The sequence below is a fragment of the Cariama cristata genome, unplaced genomic scaffold, assembly GCF_000690535.1.
Source record: "Cariama cristata isolate BGI_N322 unplaced genomic scaffold, ASM69053v1 scaffold13004, whole genome shotgun sequence".
Classification (NCBI taxonomy): Eukaryota; Metazoa; Chordata; class Aves; order Cariamiformes; family Cariamidae; genus Cariama; species Cariama cristata.
The window spans coordinates 46756-67017 of record NW_009614732.1 but is presented as its reverse complement, the minus strand read 5'-3'; the positions used below and the strand labels follow the sequence as shown (position 1 = coordinate 67017).

Sequence of the window (20262 nt, the reverse complement as noted above, 5' to 3'; positions counted from 1 at the left end):
TAAAAAGACAATCTGGAGATCTGAATGGGACTAAAGAAACCTCTATTTTTTGGCAAACACTAGCCTGATACTTTGGACTGGCTTTACAGAACCTGTAGCCAAGTTTCTGAGCTCATCCAAAAATCCCCCTCGCCACCCCAGGGGGACAAGCAGGTCCTTTCTTCTTCACGTGCAAGTGACTCTGACCCCTCAGCTAAGCAGGACAGCAAGGTGACATCTGCAGAATTGCTTTTGGTGGCATGACACTGACTTTCTAACCACAACCAGGTGGCCATGCCCGGAGCCACCATCACACTGGAACTGCTGGCCCAGAGCTGCCACTCTTAGTGTTGAGGAGCAGCAATGCAGCACCTGCAGCTGGTGGGGCTCCGAGACACTTGCCCCATTACATCCACCCCTTGCACAGCAGGTATAAATCCTAGCTGGTAACTTCTCCACCTACCTGAGGTTTCTTGTCCCTTTCCTCTGGAGAAGGTTCTGTTTCTCTGTATACCACAGCTTTGGTTACCAGCATGTCGGGATGCTGTAGTTTTGCCTCTTTGATTGCTAAAGCCAGTGCCTAGAAACCAGAAGGATGAAAGCATTTATCGTCACTTCCCTGAAATCTGGTACATTGCTCTCAGCCGGACAGAACTAGCAGACAGAAAGCAGCTGGAGCTGAGTGGGATTCCAGGAGGACACGGATGCAGAGGTTCAAAGCTGAACCCACAGTAGCCTGGCCGAAGAGGCTGGAGCCCACCACTGATCAGGGATTTGTACACCACTGGGATGCCTCACACAGTGCCTTTCTCTTGCTATTTTTTTCGGTAGAGATGCACTATGTCCCAGGCTCCCTGCTGAAACTCAAGCAAAGGAACAGCAGCAATTCTCTCTGCAGCAAAAGCCTAGAAAACTCTACAATGATAATAATAATCTATTTATTATAATTCTAAAAAAAATCTAAAAGTAATTTTAGAGCCTTTTAAATACTTTAGCTTTTTAATTTTTCTTCTTAAGCAACAAATCCCAAAGGGTTAGGCCACAGAAAAATGACACCTTGGGCCTAGAGATTTGTGTCAAACTGTTATTTCATCAGAAAAGTTTATTAGTTTTTGTTCCTCTATCATGGAGGCAGATGCAAAATACCATCACTTGGAGTAAGTCAACCTGCAGTGAGACTATGCTAGAAAGAGAGGAAGAACCTGGGTCACTTCAGAGTATTCCAACAAGGAAAGGGCAACTGGAAACATGTTTTAAGAAAATAAAAAGGTGATGCCAACACTGGGCTCTGTGCTGGGATGTAACCTTTACTGCTGCTTCACCACCGCAGCAGGCGCTGATGGGAGCTGGGCTGGGGCTTCACATGGGTGCCACTGCACCCTGTGGGGCCCCTCACTGCTGGACAGAGCTGGTAGGTTTGGGGCCTCAGAGGCCAGTTTTTGGAGAGGAGGAGTGAATAGATCCGAGCCAGAACCAGAAGCATGCAGTGCTGCAGCTGGGGACAGCCAGAGCTGAGCAAAGCCTGGGGATCCTGTCCCTACCTGGTCCTGGTCCACATCTTCATCTCCTGTGATAATGATCCGCTTCTCTATTCGGGTCTCAGAAAACCCTCCTTTCACAGTCTGCACAAGAAGAAGGAAGGCACTCACCCACAGCTGCCTGACAAGCCAGCTCCTGGTGGATGTTGCTCTGCCCATCGGAGGAGGGACAACGCCAGCATCACCTTAGGAACTGCCCCCCGCCCCAGAATTTAGTGTATCTCCCACTACCCTTGACTCGGTGCATGGTTAGAACCGGCAAGACACAGCTGGTCACAGGTGGGGAGGAAAGGAAAAGGGCCGGGTGGCAGGTACCGAGCACCCTTCCTTCTTGCTTAGGTCCTTCACTGAGCTTCTGCTTTCATTTATGTGCACTTAATTTAGGAATGAAACGGCCATGGGTGAAGTCCTCTGATGCAGCTTTGTCTCCTTAATTTCCTACCATCACTCCTCCTTGCTTCTGCCACTCGAGCTCTACTGAACCCGATACACCCCATGTTAACACGGCTCCCACAGCTGACACGAGCTGAGATGCTCCAGTACTGGTGCTGTGGGCTTCTTGGGCCAGGGGGAACTGGAGTCTGGCACTAGGTACATCTGGGAACACTCACCCCAGTTGCACGGGCAGGGACTCGCACGCACACTGCTGGCAGCCTAATTCAGAGTCCCTTCCACCCTGCAGCTGGCATCAGGAGGTCAGCGACACCACACGCTGCTCTTCCTTCTCGCCCCAATGACTCCCTGCCATCCCCATCTACCAAGGGGCCGTATCAACCACAATATAAATCCACCCATCCTCCAATTCCAGTGGCTTGCATCAGGAACCCTCCCATCTGCTCTCACTGGAGCTGCTCTTACCTTGGTAACGTGTGTAGTGGTCGAAGTGGAGAGGGTTTCCGCAGTGGCACTGAATATGCTGGTGAGCACTTCCTTCCCAGCGGAGCCGCTGGTGATCTGCAGGACAGAGAGCAGCAGAGTCAGTGGGGCTGCCACAGGGGACCCCCCAGTGTTGGCTCTGCAAGAGCTGGGACCTTCCCACCGGGATGCACCTACTCAGCAAAGCATGGGAGGGGAGAGAGTGGCAAGGGAAAAAAAGACTGTGCTTCCAACTGGACCTAGTTTTTTTGGGGGGGCCAGGGAGAGGTTTCCACAGCTACCCCAAGCCCAGAGCTGCAGGAAAGGGCCTCTGCAGCGGGGAGATGATTTCATGGCTGCATTTTGCTGCTCCCCATCCATCCTCAGGGCCACCCAAAGTGCAGAGCTCTCAAGCCACCTCTGGCTTTGTCCATCTCACTTTGCGTGGCAAGGGCAGGGAAGGCTGCGCTGGTGCCCCGGCCACACAGTGCCAGGTACATTCTCCTTGCTGCACAAAGTGATGAGCCTGGGGCAGCACATGGTGTTTGGCCAGGCTTGACTCCATCCAAATGCGGCAATCAAGTAGGAAAACACTTTTCACAGCAAGGCCTGCTGCCTGGCAGGGTTGTTGATGGCCGTCACTTCCACTGGGAGTCTGGAGACTTTGTGGGTGGCCTTGGGTGGCCAGGCAGGACACCCAGGGCTAAAGATATCTCAGCCCACCAGGCTTCACCAGGGACTAGGCTATTTTTTAGGAATTATCTTCCTCCAGCAGATGCTCAAGGTGCGTATCTGGCACAGGCAAAAGGCCACAGGAAGGGGGTCCCGTGCCGTCTTGCTCCACAACCTTCTGAGCATCCTTCTGCTCTTCCCAGTACCATCACACCAGCTGGGTGCCAGTGCTGGGAACATGGGAGGGGGCAACCAGCTGGGGACCAGCTGCAGCCCAACCCCAGCCCACCCCCAGCCTCGCAGGGCTGCCTCCCTTCCTCCCCACCACTTGGCCTCACTGGTGGTGCCACATCCCCCCTCCTCACCGGTGAGAGTGAGCGAAGGTCTGTCACGGGAACGGCCCCTTTCCCAGCCTTGGTGCTATGATCCTGAAAGAAGAGCAGATGGAGGTGTTGGCTCGGATGTAATGTGGGGGCAAACACGGCAGGTCGCCTTCTGCAGACGTCCCTGGTGGGGTAGAGCCCCCTCCCAGCACAGCTGGCCCCAGCCACCCTTGCTGGAGCAGAGGGACCCCAGGGGACAGCGGTTCCCCCACCGCCCCGCTTACTGAGGTCGCTGGTGCTGTCTCTGTGGTGCCAGCGTGAGCAGTGGCAGTGGTGTCCCGGGTGCCTCCTTCCACCTGCCAAGGCAAAGGAAACCTGGTGAGCATGGAGGTGCCAGGGAGTGGGGAACACTCACAGGGACAGTGTGGCCATCCTTACTGCCAGAGGAAGCTGGGGAGGGCCATGAGGCCATGGACACAGGCGGTACAGCATGTATGGTGGCCGTCACCCTCTGGAGGCATCCCCACATGCCAGCGCTGCCCTGCAGCATGGCCGATGGAGCCAGGGCCGCATGCAGAATACTTCTGAGTGGGCTTTGGTTTGATGTTTTGGGGGACTCCAGCAAGACAAGGGTGAGCAGATGTCCCTGACAGCCCCACTCAGCCACCTGCCCTCCCAGTGCTGCTGGCTGGGGATAGGTTTTGCTGGACTGAGGCTCGATAGAGCCATCAGGGAGCGGGGCCACAGGAAGATGGAGCCACCACGTCACCTGGGCTGCATCTGTGGTGCCAACCCAGTGGGGAGCGGAGCCGTCTGCTTCAGGCTTCTTCATGCCCGGCCCTAGGCTGACGGTCACAGCATCCATTTTCAGGGCTGATGACTGCAGAAAAAATGCAGCAAGTCAGGCACTGAGGCATGATGCCAACAGCCCCAAGTGCTCCTTGTGCACCAGCCCCCACGAGCAGAGCAGAGCATCCCTGCCCCACTCCTCTGCAAGTGCCACACACGTATGACATCCTGCAAGTATCATGCTGAGCCCTACCTGCGCAAAGAGCAGAGGCCAGGCTGCTGCCCTGGGCAGATGGCCACTGTGCAAAGGGCCCTGTGTGACAGACATACCCCAAATCAGACCTGACGCTCTGTTCCTGGGGTTTTCAGGGATTTTTTTGATAGATTTATACACACCATGGGTTAGGTCAAACTTGTCTTCAAAAGGTGGGCGAGACCCACCAAATCCATTTCATTCGTGCCCTGCAGCAGGTTTATGATCTGCACCAGCTCCCAGAGGCTGTGGTTACACTGGGATGTCAGAACCTCAGGGGAATGGAGACAGGTTTCCAGCACTCCCCCGCTACAGGAATCTGGAGTTGCCAAGGGCTCCTGCACAGGGGATGCTTAGCCAGTGCTCAGCATTCCCGAGTCAATGGCCTCCCCTGCCCAGCGCCGGCTGTGGGGCACGGTGGAACTGATGACCCCTGCCCTGCTGTGACTATGGAGCCCACGGCGTTGGATGCTCCGCGCAAGGGTTTCCAGGCTGGCTTGGAGAAAGCTCCCTCTAATTCTGCAGCTTTTTCCTGGCTCCAGGTCTGGACTCACCCTGACAGCTCCAGCCAGCGCTGAGGACTTACCTGCCAGGGCTGGGGGGCTGCCCTGGCGCAGAGGCAAGGCTACGTTTCATCCAAGTTGGGGCTGACTCTACCGCTCTCTCCCCATGGCATACACTCAACTTCCACACACATGCTGCATGCATTTTTTTCTTAGCCCCGTTATAATCACTCCTGGCACAGGAGTGACCCTCCACAAGCTTTGGAGTGGCTCCCACAAGCTACTCTGTAAATCCCTCCCAGCCCTGGCATGACCAGAGAGGTTAGTTGGCAGCACATTTCTCTTCACTACGCAAACTGGTCACGGACTTCATGCAAAACACAAGAACACAGCCGTCGGTTAGTGACACGTGCCCTTCCCAGCTGCTGGCATGCTGTACTGGTGCAAAGGACAGAGTAGGCAGCCAAACGCAACGGATTAAGAGGTAACAATGACTTCTCCTGGTTAGCAGATGGACAAAACACACGACAGGGCCATGCAACACAGAGGACAGCGTGCAACGGGGAAAAACAACTACCCCAGACAGGAACTTGGGCATGTTTGAAAGCTAGCGTGCTCTTCCAGACCAACGTGGGAGTGCAAACCAGCAAGGCAATACCAGGACAAGGAACATGGAGGTGTGATGGCACTGAGACAGTCTCGGTGGAACGGCGTCCCTGTGTACCTCTAGCTGGGAGACATCTAGGCTGGGCTGGGAGACCTTCTCCCCGCCTTTGACATCCTCTTCCAGTCCGGGAACTACTTTGTCAGTGTGCTGGAAGGAAACCAGGCCTTCGTCTTCTGTTTCACTCCTGTCCTTGTCCAGCTCAGGCAGGCTCCGGGAGATGTCCTCAAAGGCTGTGCCGTGGAAGTCACCGATCACTGTGAAGTCCACCTCTGCTTCCAGGCTGGAGGTTGAACTGACTGTGATGCTGGAGCACTTGCGCTCAATGGCCAGGTGGTTGTCCTTCAGAAAGACCGCGTCCTTCTCCTGGTCCTGCTCCTCATCGCCAGTGTCACTCTCGGGAGCCCTGTGCCGAGGCGGCTTAGCTTTCTCCTCGGTGCCCTCCCTCAAGCCCGCTCTCTGAATGAGACACAATGGCGGAGAGAGATGGAGACGGTGAGCACCATGTGGCGCGGCAGTGCTGGCAGTGCCGATGGGGGAGAGGGGAGGAGGAGAAAGAAGGCTGCAGCAAACATCACATTGAGTAGAGTCAAACACAACTCAAGCATGGAGACCGAAACCTTTCTGACAGCAGCAACTTTGCAGGGGTGGGGTGGGGGGAGAAGGGTTATTCAATCTGATTTTGCCAAAAGTCTATTGGCAATTAATCATCCCCAAAAAGGTCAGTCACACAGAAAAGCTTGGCCAGCTTGGAGGCACGTCAGTGCACCTGGTGGAAGCAGATGTATGCAAAACAACAGGTCTGTTAAGAGACATTCAGAAACAGCTCAGATGCCGGTGCTATCATATGTCAGTAAGGCTGGGCACTCAAAAAAAAACAAAGGGAAAGAAAGAGAGAAGAGTTTGAAAGAAAAGGGCCCCATCAGCCACGCATGGTGAAGGAGAAGCGGAGGAGTGTGCCAATTCCACTGAGCATCTGCATGGGTCCTGTGGAGCATTGCTGGGGTGGCTGCCTGCGCCGGGGCGTGAATCTGCCCCACCAACACAACGCTCCCCTTCCAAAGGCCTCACACAGCCGGGGCTGAGTCTTAGGGATCACCTGGTTGAGTGTTTGGTCAGTGTAATTGACAGCACTATCAGAGCCAAGGGATGACCTCCCTCCGTTAGCTCTTCTCCAGACATGGACATACCTCTCAACTCCACCATCAGAGGGTACATTTCCCCTCGCCATGGTTTGCCATGAAGCCATGGGAAATCTAGACCCACGCTGGGAAATCTAGACCCGTTGCTGGACTTTGCATCTTGCTCTAGGCAGTTTTCTCTTAGGAACAGCTCTTCAGCCCACTGATGCCAGAGGAAACCCATCTCCTGGACTCTGGTCCAAGCGTTTGCAGCCAGAGCCATCCCCGCTGTGCCCGCACAACCTTCCCTTGGCACTGCTGGGAGGTTGAGAGGTATGAGAAACAGGGTGTCAAACAAACTCAAGAGGAACACACCTGCATACATGTTTTCATGTGTGTGTGTGTATGTATAATATATACATAACAGCTCTGCAATGGGGAAAGGAGCTGGAAGCACACAGCCCTCAGCTGGTTAAGGTGAGCTTTCATACTACAGTAAGAAGCGGTTAGTAAAACAGCACTGAGACCTGGAAGACCACTGGAACAGCAGTCTTTAAGTTCTCTTCTTTCAGGCTGGATTTTACTGACGGGTCAGATAAATCCTTTTCTTCTTCACTTGGTTCCTGAGATTTGCTCTGGATTAGAGAAAATGGTTAGTTGTAAGGAAATGAACTCTACGGGAGTTGATCTAGCGCTTACAAGAACGAAGAAAGCTATTTCATCATCCAGCCACCAGCTTGCCGAAGACAGGGGAGGGTGGGTGAGGCCGGCGAGCTAAGCAAGAAGGGATATCAACGTAAGAAATGCAAGGGTGAAGCTGGAAGCGTGGGCACGCTGCTGCTAGGTGTGTGTGTGTGTCCGTGACAGAGTCGCAGCTCCTTCAGCCACCCCCCATCTCCCTTTCCTGCTCCTGGACATGAAGGTTGGGTGCCTGCTCTTGGTTTAGCGAGTGGCATTCTCCAGGGAGCCAAAATGTCGGGGAGGGTCACAAAACAAAAGCTGATGAACCAGCTGGCCAGCGGGTCTGCATTCAGCAAATAAGCCTGACCACAAACACATACATAAAAGGACAGGGGATGCAAAGCGACTGCTGTCAGTCAATGGATGTGTGAGGAGCCACTGAACATGATAATAAAGAGCCACACAACATGCGCATGAACTTTCCGTCCGGACAGTTCATTGGAAGCGTTACCACGGCTTCTGCCAGTGTCAGTTCACAGCCAGAGTCGGGGGAGGCCAGGTCAGCACTGTCTTCTCCTTTGTGCTCCAGGTCAACAGAAACATGTTCCTTCAGAGAGAGAGGCTGGGAGGTGTCTCCTGAACCAGCCCCTTGCCCAAAGGCCAAGGAGCCCACACTGGACGCAGGTCCCATTGGAGTGACTGGCACTGCTGGCGGTGAGGTAAGGCCTGTGTTCAAATGCATGTCCTGTGCCAGACCCGTCTTCCCCTTTGCTTTTGCTGATGTCTCAGCTTCAGGCACATGCTCTTGTCCCTCCTGGGCTGCCCTTCGCTCTGCTTCGCTTTGCTCGAACATCTTAATTTTAGAGGCCACTGAGGTTTTCCTGTAGCTCTCACTGTCCTGCCAGCTACCTGGGGCCACAGTGCCATCGCCATGCTCCTGGGATACAGCTCCTATCCTCCCAGCCACGCACATCAATGACCCAGACTCTATTTGATGTGTCCCACTGCTCGCTTGCAGCTCTCCCCCACCTTCATAGCTCAAGGTAGAGACCTGGTACGTCTTGCTTCCTTGACACAATCCTGCTACAGGGGAGTGGGAGTGCAGGACATCAGCAGCTTCTTTGGGAGGAGACTTATCCTGCGATGGCTGCCACAGAGCAAGGTCGCTGTTGCTGGTGGTTCCTCCTACTGTAGGGCTCCTGCCCTGCATATGTTGTCCCACATTAAACTCCAAGTCCTGGGGTAGCTCTTGTGCTTTGGGATCTGCAGTGTGAAGCAGTCCTCCAGCCATGGGACCCTCTTGGGGCAGGTCTCTTACTATGGCCTCAGTCTGTTGTTCTGGTTCTTCTGCCCTGGGAGGCAGCTCTTCCATGCAAGGGTTTTTGTCATGGGACAACTCTTCCATCCCACAGCCTTCACCTCTGGTCAGCTTCCCTGACGTGGGCCCTATGTCCTGGGAGAGCTCTTTTGTCATGGGCTTCTCCTCCTGGAATGGCTCTTCTGTGGCAGGGACTTTGCTCGGTGTTGCCCTCACTGTGACAGGGTCCATGTCCTGGAACACTTCCCCTGTGGCCGGGTCTCTGACCTGGATCGGCTCTGCTGCAGTGTCCATATTTTGGGGTGGTCCTCCTGCAACGGGACTTGCACCTTGATGTGGTTTCCATGTAGCAAAGCCATGGGACTGTTCTTCAGATTCAGGATTGGTGCCCCCGGATATTGCCACCTCTGCTACAGGGCTCACGTCCTTGGGTGCTCCTTTGCCTACTACAGGGCTTGCCTCCTTGTGTGCCACCTCCACTGAGGGGTTCACATCCTTGGGTATGCTCACATCTCTTACAGGGCTGGTGCCCTGGGACAGGTCTCTGCCCTCAGGCTCAGTGTCTGGGGTTGGCTCTGCAGGGACAGGGTTGGATTGCTGGGGAAAGGGCATAGGGGCAGGAGTGCTGGGTTTATCCCCCTCCAACCCCGCGGTGGTGTGAGGATGGCCCTGCCAAGGCACAGCTGATGGAATTGACTTGGTCTCTATCTCTTCCATCTGAAGAACCACTCTGGCACTTTGCTCCTTGTCATTATCTGCTCCAGTCCTTCCCGAGAGCCCCTCCACTGCTGTGCAGATGTCCAGGCTCTGTACTGGGCTCCCTTTGTGCTCCTCAGCGCCGTGGCCATCCCCTGCCAGGCCACACGGCTTCAAGCCTGCCACTGGGCTTTGCAGATCTGTCTCCTCTGGTCCCACCTCTTGGGAACACGGTGGGGCTTCACCTCCCTCTGGTGTTTTGCAGTCTGTCAGCCCAGCAGATGCTTTCTTTTGCTGTAGGGGCAGCCCTTCCTCCTGCCCAGTGGTGGGATGTCCTGCCAGGCTGGTCCCATTACAGCCTGTCCCAGGCTGCTCCAGGGCTTCAGCAGGTTTTCCAGACACTGCCCTGTGTTGCTGACTTGCTGAGGAAGTGGGTTGGAACCCTTCTGCCACAGGTGCTGCATGCCCAAATCCCTCCCTGGACATGTTCACAGTGGCTTCTGGTCTCTCCTCCAAGCCAAGCCATCCACCAGTCTCCGAGAGCAGCTGTGTTTTACTGTCCTTCCTCTCTCCCTCTGGATCTCCCAAGTAGATGATCCTCTGGGTCGCAGAAGAGTCCGAGTTGTCGTCACTAGCCTTCACTTTAATTTTAACAAGCTCTGTGGCTGTGGCCGGCACTCTGGCCTCCTGCTTCCTGGAGGCTGCAGGAGCACACTCCTTGGAGACCACTGCACTTTCTCCCTGGGGAGGCTCTGGCCCCAAAATCTTGGCCCTTTGCCTCTCTTCAAGCTGCCGACATGGCTTGGGTAGACCTGGCTCATCGGTGGTGGCCTCCTCGCCCTGCTCTTGGGGTTCCTCCTCTGCACTCTCAGCTGGTAGGTGTTTTGCCTCCTGGCTGGGCTCCCCTCTGGTTTCCTTCTCACAGATCTCATCCTCCCAGACAGACTCAAAATCCTCTGGACTAGCGATCATTTTTGCTCTCGTCTGGGTGTCCAGGGCTGCATCTGCTGGCTCTTCCCGGCCTGCCACTTCCTTGGCTTTCCCTTTGCCATCTCCACTTTTGATATGCTTGCACTCATTTTCACCTCTGAGGTACCTGCATGTCCTTCTTCTTTCTTGACTCCCAGAGCTTTCTTTAGAGCTACTGTTTCCAGCCTAGGAGTTTCTCTCTCTATAAATACCCAATGCTCCGAGCCCTGCATTGCAATTGGAGCAAGAAGAGTTAGCATCAAACATACTTTACCTAACTGCTGATGACTGCTGTCATGAGTAACAGAAAGCTGATCTGCCTTGGATGGGGCTGACTAAATTATTATTATAATTATTCATGCAAGAGTTGAGGCAGGGTCTATACAAAGAGCCTGGCAACTCACTGATGAAGAGATGGGACTGAAAATAAGGGGGCTGCTGCCGTGACGGGGACTGAGCCCCTCTGTCTTCTCCAGGGACCATGTTTTGTTCTGGGCAGTGGCTCACTGACATACCTGCAATATCTGCAGCTTTGTTAGAAGTACAGATGTGGGAGCAATGCTCCCAGCAGACACATTAACAGCCATTGGGGCATCTCTCATGAGGCAGGGGAACACAGCTGGTTAAACTCAACTGGAACTCCTCATCTGACTCCTGTTTTCAGCTGGCTCTAGCAATCTCCATGAGCAAACTGTGAGATTTCATTGTAGGCAACAGTCTGTGTTTTGTGTAGCTTCACTCTCAGGTTCATCCACGTGCCCTAAGACTATGTCACACTGCCAGGAGCATGAGCAAGAAAAGAAAGCACCTTTAGTCATCAGAAAGATCCTTTCCCCTTCCTACCAGATGCTGCAGCTCAGATTCACTCCAAACTCCATCCTTCCTTTCCAGCTCTCCAGGGAAATCTCATCAGAAGCAATTATTTAGCAGAGGTTTCTAGCAATGCTGAAACCAAGCAGTTCAGAAAATGTAACCTGTAAAAGGTTACCTGTGAAATGTAAAAGAAGACCACAGGTTTGGCAGCTGAGACAACTACGGGTCCTGCAGCAAGGACACAGTGGGTATGTGATGTATCACACAGTGTATCTGTGCTGCTGCGCAGGGGAGGATGCCGGATTACTGTTAATATGTACACTTTGTACATTTACATGTTTGTCCTGCAAGACAGCTAGACTTCACGAGTGCCAAGAAGAAAGCACTGCTAAAATTCAAACACTTCTGGAACAGAAGGTAGAAAATAACCCACTAGAAGACAGCAGCAGGAAAACATCTGCACCGATGAGGAAGCCCAGCAGCCTCCCCAGCCATCCTACTGTAGGCAGCACACATGAAGGGCAACGCTGCGGGCACGGTCCTGCGGAGTTCGCCACGGGGCTGGCTCTGCTGGAGACACAGGCTGCCTGGGCATGTCTGCGGGCAGAGCCGGTGTCACTTCTGCAGGCTGGGCAAGCCTGACCTTCTGCAGCACCGGGATGGACTCCAGCCCCAGTGAGTGGGGGGGCTGGCTGCCCGCTCCCTGCTCAAACTAGCAAAAATAATCCATGAAAACGTGAGTCAGGCCCCACGCAGGGGTGTCAGGGTGAATGTCTGGAGCAGTTGCACTCGAAATGGAAACCTAATAATTGATATTAAACAAGGAGAAACAGGGGGGCAGAGGGAAGCAGAGTGAGAGGGAAGGGAAACGAAGATGAGATTAGAGAGAGAAAGGAGGAAAACCGATTACTAGTGGAAGATCTTCCACAAGGACAGGAATCAGAAAATGGCGAAAGCCCCCAGCAGAGAAATGCCACCTCCCAGCTCCTGCCTTCTTTACCAGGTGCCAAAGAAAGCAAAGTTCCCTACGCACAGTGCCCCAGGCCTTGCCCTGGCAGCACCCAGGCAAGCAGCAGAACTCACACTTGCCCCCCCGCCCCAGGTTCTGGCAAGAGTGCGGCTGTCCCCTGAAAATCTCTGATGAGCGCCATGTGCTGGGTGGGAGGCACCATGGGGGCCGCGCGCAGGTACAGCCCATCCCTGGCCCCCTGCGACAACACCGAGCCACCCAAGGGCAGAGGTGGGTGCCTGCTCTTGGCACTGCCAGGACAGCCGCTGGGATGGCACACACGCATTGCAAGCCGTGCCACAGACATGGCACTGTCCTCCACAGATGGAAGATGGATCCTTGTCAGGGACTCTGCCATGGCACCTGCACCCTGCCACAGCCAGGCAGCCCTGCGCACCCGTGCTGGAGGAGCCAGCGCCTCAGGAGACCTATCCCACAGCAGCTCCCTACAGCATCGCTCCCACAAGCCTCTCCGATATCCCCTTACCCTGCGCTCCCAAGCACCGTCTGCTCTCCAGGTCCCTTCTTCCACATCTGCCTCCAATGCAGGTTTTATTTTTTCCGAGTCCATGGAAATTGCAGCAGAGGCAGTCGGTGACTGCCAGGAGCACCAGGCTGCACCTAGGTCTTTCACAGTTGGGTTTGACCATGAAAGCAACATTATGACTAACTCGGCAGCTGTGTTGGGCCTCCTGGGAAGCCCACATTGGTCTCTGGCATTCCCTCGACACCAGTCTTCCCGTTCACTAGCGATGCTCGCAGACAACTCAACCAAAAGACTGCTTACTTTCATGAGGGTACAGTCACTTCCTTTCTGCAGCCGAGGCAAGGATGGACAGGTTCTGAGCACATGTACAAGCCTCTTCAGTGAAGCTCACTCATCCCCCTTCTCTGGCTGCAAACTAGAGTCCTTTGGAATAGACCTTCCCTGAACAAAGATGATGAGTTTCTTCAGGCTCCTCCTCTGCGTTAAGGCTCGAGATACATGTTGTAGATAAAAAAAGCCTTAAGATAAGTCTTCTGAAGCCTGGAACAATGTGTTCATCCACGGCAGGACCTCTTAACCAGTAAGGAAAACCCAAAAGCTCCAGACTTATTTCCAAACCAGCTTCCTTCTCCTCAAACTTTGTTGGGATGAGCACAGCCCACTCCAAGAGAATAGCCAACTACTCTGTGGTGTGACCTGAACTCTGCTCTGGAGGGCTCAAAGAAAGCTCTGGCCACAGCTCTGGTTCCACAGCTCATGGCAGCCCTTGCGTCTCCAGAGCTTGAGGACTCCCGAGGATGTCCGGAGCAAATATCTGGATACTTGGGTATGTCCTCCAGGAAAGAGAACTGCTGGAGCTTTGGAGGTCAGTAGGCTGGCAGGACAGAGTGTGTGCCAAGGCAGGAGCTGCAGCTAAGAAGTGATGATGCTGGGAAGGGTCTGTCCATAGAGCAACCTTGACTTCCCAAGGGATAATTTACTTTCACACTTCCCTCCCCACAGCGCTCTAGGAACAGGAGCATTTGGGAAGGCCGTTCTCACTGTGGCCGACACATCACAAGAGAGAGCAAGATGGTAGAAAGGAAAGAAATGACAGCATGGAGCAGAGACAGCCTTCTGCCCCTGCCAACAAGGCCCAAAACCTTGGCAGAGCCCAGGGCAGGCAGGAGGCTTCTCCCTTTGGCATCCTGCAAAGTCCCTGCCATCTTTGCTCCTCAGGGAGATCCAGCTCATCTGAGAGGAAAGCACGAGTCTGATGACAAGGAGGGGAGAATGGATGAATACGAGATGTTGAGACAACACACTGGCTTGCTTTGTCACCCAAAGCTGAAGAGAATCCCAGCACCTCCCAGTCCAGCATTCTGGTCCTCCAGTAGGAGTGAGGACTGAGGGATGGAGGGGAGACTGGAGATGTGTGTAGCTGGGGGTGACAGATAACCCAACCTCAGCACGTCTGAAGCCCACGGCCACCGAGGGACTTTCTAGCTGAGCGTGATGAGAGCTCCAAGCTCTGCAGATGTGCTGTCCTCATGTCATAACCCTCTTGGGGCCATGAATTCCTCATGGTGACCACAGGCCAGGAGAGGACAAGCTTGGGGATGAGTGGCTGGAAAGCTGCCCGGCAGAAAAAGACCTGGGGGTGTTGGTCAACAGCTGGCTGACCATGAGCCAGCAGTGTGCCCAGGAGGCCAAGAAGGCCAACAGCATCCTGGCCAGCGTGGCCAGCAGAACTAGGGAAGTGATCATCCCTTTGTACTTCGCACTGGTGAGGCCGCACCTCAAGTGCTGTGTTCAGTTTTGGGCCCCTCACTACAAGAAGGACATGGAGCTGCTGGAGTGAGTCCAGAGAAGAGCGACAAAGGTGGTGAAGGGTCTGGAGAAAAAGTCTGATGGGGAGCGGCTGAGGGAGCTGGGGGTGTTTGGTCTGGAGAAGAGGAGGCTGAGGGGAGACCTGATCGCTCTCTACAACGACCTGAAAGGGAGGGTGTAGCCAGGTGCAGGTTGGTCTCTTCTCCCCAGTAACTAGCCAGGGGAGGTTCAGGCTGGACATTAGAAAGAACTCGGAATGGGCATTGCAATGGGCTCCCCAGGGAGGTGGTGGAGTCACCATCCCTGGAGGTGTTCAAAAAACGTTTAGATGTGGCACTTCAAGACATGGTTTAGTGGGTGGTATCGGGTATATGGTTTGACTTGATGATCTTTGAGGTCTCTTCCAACCATAATGATTCTATGATTCTATGATTCTAAGTTCCCACATATCAACTACTGAGTCTCAGCTGCTAACACCTGGAGAGAAATCACTGGTGAAGTCACCTTGGCACCTGCACCCCAGCACAGCCCTGACACCCCGAGGGTCTCTGGAGGGCAGAGGGGAAGACTCTGAATGAAGAGATGTGTGCGCACATCACTTCTGCTGTTCCTGTCCACTAGCTCCTAAATACCAGCACGTAGAGGGTCCCAATGTGGACCAGGAGATGCTGCAGAGCCCAAAGTTCACTGAAGGTGCCTGTATCCTTGCTGAAGGCCAAGGCTGTGCCCAAGCCCTCACTTGCACCCATACCACCTCCGGGGGACACGTGCTCCAGCCAGCCAAGGTTCAGGCTCCAGCTGTGCTGGTAGGGCAGAGCCTGCCAATGCTGGCAACTTCTGCCCTGACTAAGGGAGATGACAGGGAGCAAGAGTGGGACCAGCCTTGTCCCTGCCCCTGCCTCGTCTGCCCCACGCTGCTCCTGCTCCGCTGTCTTCCCTGGGGGCACTGAGGCAGGACACGCACCTCAGCACAGCTGGGCATCATACTGCGGCCTGGCTGGGTCCAACCACAGCAGAATCAAGTCTCAAAGACCAGTTTCTTCTGCTTGGTGGTATCTTCTCTTGGCTGTCCTGGGAAACAACCACCATCACGTGAGATAAACCCTGCACGCCAGCAGTGCCGAGAGCCCACATTCCTCACCCGTGGGCACTGCATGAGGACATCGAAAGCAGCATGACCCTGCTTTGCACAGGCCTAGGTCCAACATTTCTGATGCCTCCAGAGATGCCCTATTTCAGGGTGCCTGCATCCAGGGAACTGTAACTGTGGCCAAAGTGAAAGGAAAGTACAAGGGATTGCTAAAGACAGCTTGTAGCTGCCTGCCTGCTTGCACCTGGAGTGGACACCCACAGGTCAGCACTGCCTCAAGACCCCCATCACGGCCCCCTCACCCAGACCACAGCCAGCCCTGGGGGTGCACAGCAGGGCTGCACTGAAAGGTATCTCCAAGGACCCTGTCTCACAGCCCAGAAGAAATTGTCAGGGGAGCAGATTTCACCAATAGCCCTGTCCTGCCAAGGGATCCTGCCCATCACCGGAGAGGGGACCCACCCAGGGGGGCCAGCAGATGGTTCAAGCACTGCTCAGAGGGCCGGAGGGCCCCACGGTGCGGGTCAAACTGTGACAGCGAGGGGTGGGGAGAGAAGGAGGATGGTGACAACCTCAGGAGAGGAGACAAGGCTTTTCTGCGTGAAAGACTCCATGCTTAGGGAAACTCCATGCTCGGATGCAAAATCGTCTAGGGTGTCCTCTTCCATCATCTGTGCCAGCACGGAAACCCCAGCACCCAGAGAGGGAGAGAGACAGAGACAGAGAAAGAGAGAGACAGAGAGAGAGAGAGAGCGCATGTGAGAAGGGATGAAGGAACAAATGGTGTGTGGGCGGATGGGTAGATGGATGGATGAAGAGAGGTCACAGCTGTGTCAGCTCTAGATGCTCCATTTACATTCTGCACTTTATGTATTTGCTTGTAAAAGAGATGTGGGGTGAAGTCCCTCTTCCTCTTCCCAGCTCAGTGCTTTGATGAGGGGCTGTGAGCTCACCTCTGCCTGGGTCACCCTGCAGCCCCGGGTCTCTGGTCTGCGCTGGGGACCAGCAGGTGCACAGGCACATCATGAATCCCCCCCACCAGAGAGCCCCTGGCCCAGCCACCCCGCAGCTCTGCACTCTCCTCACAGCCCAGCCCCACGTCCTCACTTGCTCTGCAAGATTGTCTTGGGAGGGAGCCAGGGCAAAGCGGGCCCTATGTGTGGCGTCCACCCTGCCTGGAGCCATGCCCACCCCTGTGGGCACAGGACTGGTTCCAGATCCGCCTTGGGGGAGAGAACACCACGGAGGGGAGAGCAAACCGGGAGGGTCCCTGGCAGGGAGGGAGCTTCCCGGCCAGCAGCAGGGATGCCCTTGCCACATGCTGCCTGTACCAAGCCAACCAGGAACCCAATGCCACAGAGCACCCATCCATGCCCCTCACGCAGCATTGGGGGCTCTGCATGTCGTAACACCCCCAATTCCAGCTCCCCAGGCACCTTCCTTTCACGCAGTCCCACTGCAAAGCCAGCAGGCAAAACGCCAGGAGGGGAGGCTATGAGGCCATTGAGGCACCGCTCACTCCTCCACCTACTCCCACCACTCAGGTCCTGGCTAGCGAGAGCACCATGGGCACCTCTGCACAGGTGCCTGGTCCTGCTCTGCTGAGCATATTCCTCGGGCAAGAGCTGCACTGGGCACTGCCACGCAGCAGTCCTGCTGGTATGAGGGGTGAGGAAAGCCCCATCTCATGAGCCAGCAAAGCAACAGCCCAACTCTCAGGTACTCCCAAAACACAGCCCTCCGGAGAAGGATGGGAAGTTCAACCCCATGCAGTGTCGGGGCACAAGGCGAGATCTCTACCAGCAGTGTGAAAATGGTTAACTTGTTACAAAACAGAGACAACGGCCTGGCCAAAGGCCCCTCCCTCCACCCCGTGCCCCCACCACGAAATTTCCACCATGCTTCCCCAGGGTAGCACAAGAGGCAGAGACCCAGAGCCCAACAGCTAAGGAACATCTCCCTGTGAACAGCCTGATCCCCTCCATAAGAGAAGCAGTGGAACAAACCTCGCTGGCCTTTTCTGGGGTTCCCTTTGGTGTTTCATCCTCATGCTTGGGTGAGGAAGAGGCTGGTGAGGAAGGCAGCCTCCTGTCCCGGTCCCTGTGAACCAGTTTGCTGTTGGGCTCCTTCAGGGTCCGTTTCAGCTCATTGATGCTGGCCTGATGCTTCAGCAAAACATCTTCTGGCTTGTCTAAAAACTTGGGGAAGGAGAGAGGAACATAACTATGATTAAAGCACCAGCCAAGGCAAACGAGATGAGCAACGGCACTGGGAGAGCTTGCTTCACACCCGTCTTGAATTTAGGGTCTCAAGAGCCAAATGAACAGCGTGTCAGAGCACCCTGGTCTGGAGTTCCCACTAAGATCGTTGCAGGGAGCAGCAAAAAGGCAGCATGTGGCTGAACGCGTGTGGCAGGCTTCCCTCCGTGAAGGGCACAGCATGACCCTTCGGCATCTCCAGCATGGCCTGTTGAGGACAAGCTAAAGCACTTGGAGGAGGACAGTGGGGTCTCCCTTGGGATCAGCAAGGGATTGGGCCGTACTGGAAATACAGCAGCCTCCTCTGCTGCTCTCCTAGGCCAGGCACAAAGGGAGCTCGAGCCTCTGTCCCAGCAGGGCAGGAAACCGGCATTTCCAATGGAGCTCCTTTGAAGTGGGCTTCTGCCAAAGGGCAGGAGGTCAAGGGCTGGTCAGAGATGTCCAGCATGGATCCAAGCCTGGACCACTATGGACCAGCCTGGGTCCAACAGCAGCCTGGGGTGGGGTGGGGTCTGGCCTGCTGGGGAGAGAGGACAGCTCAGAGCGCTCAAGCGCAAGGTGAAGTTTAGGCATTAGAGCATTGTTTTGGGATGGTGCACGCACCAGGGTGGCTCCCCTCATCCTGCCATAGAGGTGGGCAAACTGGCTCAAAGTGAAAACCCTGGCTTCTGCTTCAAACTCAAACCTCTTTTGAGGTTCAAAAGGAGGCACCTAAAATATCTCCCCAGTATTTCTCCGCAGCAAGAGCCCAGAGACCCAAGAGAGTCCCATGAAAAACCCTAACAAGTTTTCCAGATCCTGAAGGCTCAGTGCAACTCATGAAAAAACTCCCCCTGCGGCCCACGTGTCTGAGTTGTGGAGAAGGGCTTCGTGGTTTGCCCACCTCTGGGCTCGGGGTGTGCCGGGGGCCGGGGGAGCAGCACATGCACATGCAGCGGGGTAAGCAAGGAGATGGGCAAGGGAGGGACCGGGACCGGTGCCCACCACCCCAGTGGGGTCTGCCCTGCGGTGCTGAGTGGGACGGTGAGGGCTGTGCGGTGTCAGCACGGCAAACCCCGTCGCCTGGCCGTGTCTGTCCCCCCCTCGACAGCTCCACTGAGGATCTACGTCCCACTGCGAGCAGAGCAGAAATCCCCGGAGAACAGCCACAGATTTTAGGCTGGGACGAATCATTCCCGACGGGGGGGCCACCCACGGAGATGGGAGTGTGGGCAGGGGAGGGCACAGCCTCCCTCTTCTCTGTGACAGCCCACTCTCAGGCCAGGCAGAACCAGGCAGCTGCCCTCTGGTTTTGCCTGAAGGCAGCTCGGGTCCTCATTTGCCCCCGGCAGGGTGGGATGGCAGCCGCAGCGCTGCGAGGAGCTCCAGCCCGGCTCTCTGTGGAGGGCAGCCATGCTGCAGGAGCTGGGGGCTGTGCAAGAGCAGAGCCGCCAGGCAGGGCAGGTGATGGAGGCAGTTCGGGTCAGGCAAAAGCAGAGCGCCAGCGGGAGCGATGGGACCAGCCTCCCCAGGAGAGCTAGGGCCACAGGGCTGGACAGAGAAGAGACACAAGGCAAGGACATGGCAGGGTCAGTAACATGAGTAGAAGCCAGGTCTTCCCAACGGGCCAGGGACTCAGCGTGGGGGCCTGGCCGTTGTGCCTTGGGAGGGCTCTGGCTCACAGGTACGATTAGGACCACCTTACTTAGTGGGATAGAAGATGCCGCATGCACACCGGGGCAGATCCCCAGCTGTCCCCAGCTCATCGGGCTTCTCTAGCATCCAACCCCCCCGCCCCAGTGCATCTTGTATTCCAGTAAATAGGGTGACACACAGTGTTGCTTTGGAAAAGGATGGACGATATGATGCACTGATGAGAACTAAGATACTCCAGAGAGAGAATACCTCCTGCTTGTGCCTGGGGGTTGTTTCATGCTCCGGCTGGCAGCAAAGAGAGGATTAAAAGTAACCAACAGACTCAGTCGAGGGAACTTGTCACAAACATCACTGTTAAGCTGATGGGTTGGTAGGGTGCAGAAGGACCCGAACCCCCCTCCCCTCAAAGTGTGGGGTTGAAATGGGCTGAGGTGTCCCTGGGCCAGCCTGGGGGCCACGACAGGGAGTGGGTGGGCTGTGTCCAGGTAGTGGCAGGCATGAGTGGGCACAGGTGTGCTTGGCCTGTCCCCGTCCCCATCCCTGTCCCAGAGCGGGGCTGCTCCCAGATCCAGCCCTGCCTGGGGACGAGCCTTGAGACCAGCTGGATGGCGCTGGGGAACCAGAGTTGGGCCAAGCCCCTGTGACAGCCCCATTTCCACCAGTGAGACCAAGAGCCATGTCCCAAGGGTCCCACCAGCCTGAGGCACAGCTGACAGAGAAAGGGCTGCAGGGGACCATGTCCCGAGGTGACCCTTCCTGACCACAGCCCAGTCCTGCTACCTGCCCTCTCCAGGAGGGAG

At 55.5% G+C, this 20262-nt stretch overlaps 1 protein-coding gene across 1 annotated transcript in view; it reads right to left on the bottom strand.

Moving 5' to 3' along the window:
- Positions 1-418: 418 nt before the first annotated feature.
- EPB41L1 (erythrocyte membrane protein band 4.1-like 1) overlaps positions 419-20262 on the bottom strand; it is a 27823-nt gene continuing 7979 nt past the window's right edge. Inside the window, exons 12-20 of the mRNA XM_009699545.1 lie at positions 19712-19747; positions 17576-17767; positions 5637-6035; positions 4137-4247; positions 3652-3723; positions 3410-3472; positions 2376-2471; positions 1521-1601; positions 419-559 (exon numbers count right to left, since the gene is read on the bottom strand). Of these exons, the coding sequence (XP_009697847.1) occupies positions 419-559; positions 1521-1601; positions 2376-2471; positions 3410-3472; positions 3652-3723; positions 4137-4247; positions 5637-6035; positions 17576-17767; positions 19712-19747 (1191 nt within the window). The remainder of the gene's footprint in view (positions 560-1520; positions 1602-2375; positions 2472-3409; positions 3473-3651; positions 3724-4136; positions 4248-5636; positions 6036-17575; positions 17768-19711; positions 19748-20262) is intronic.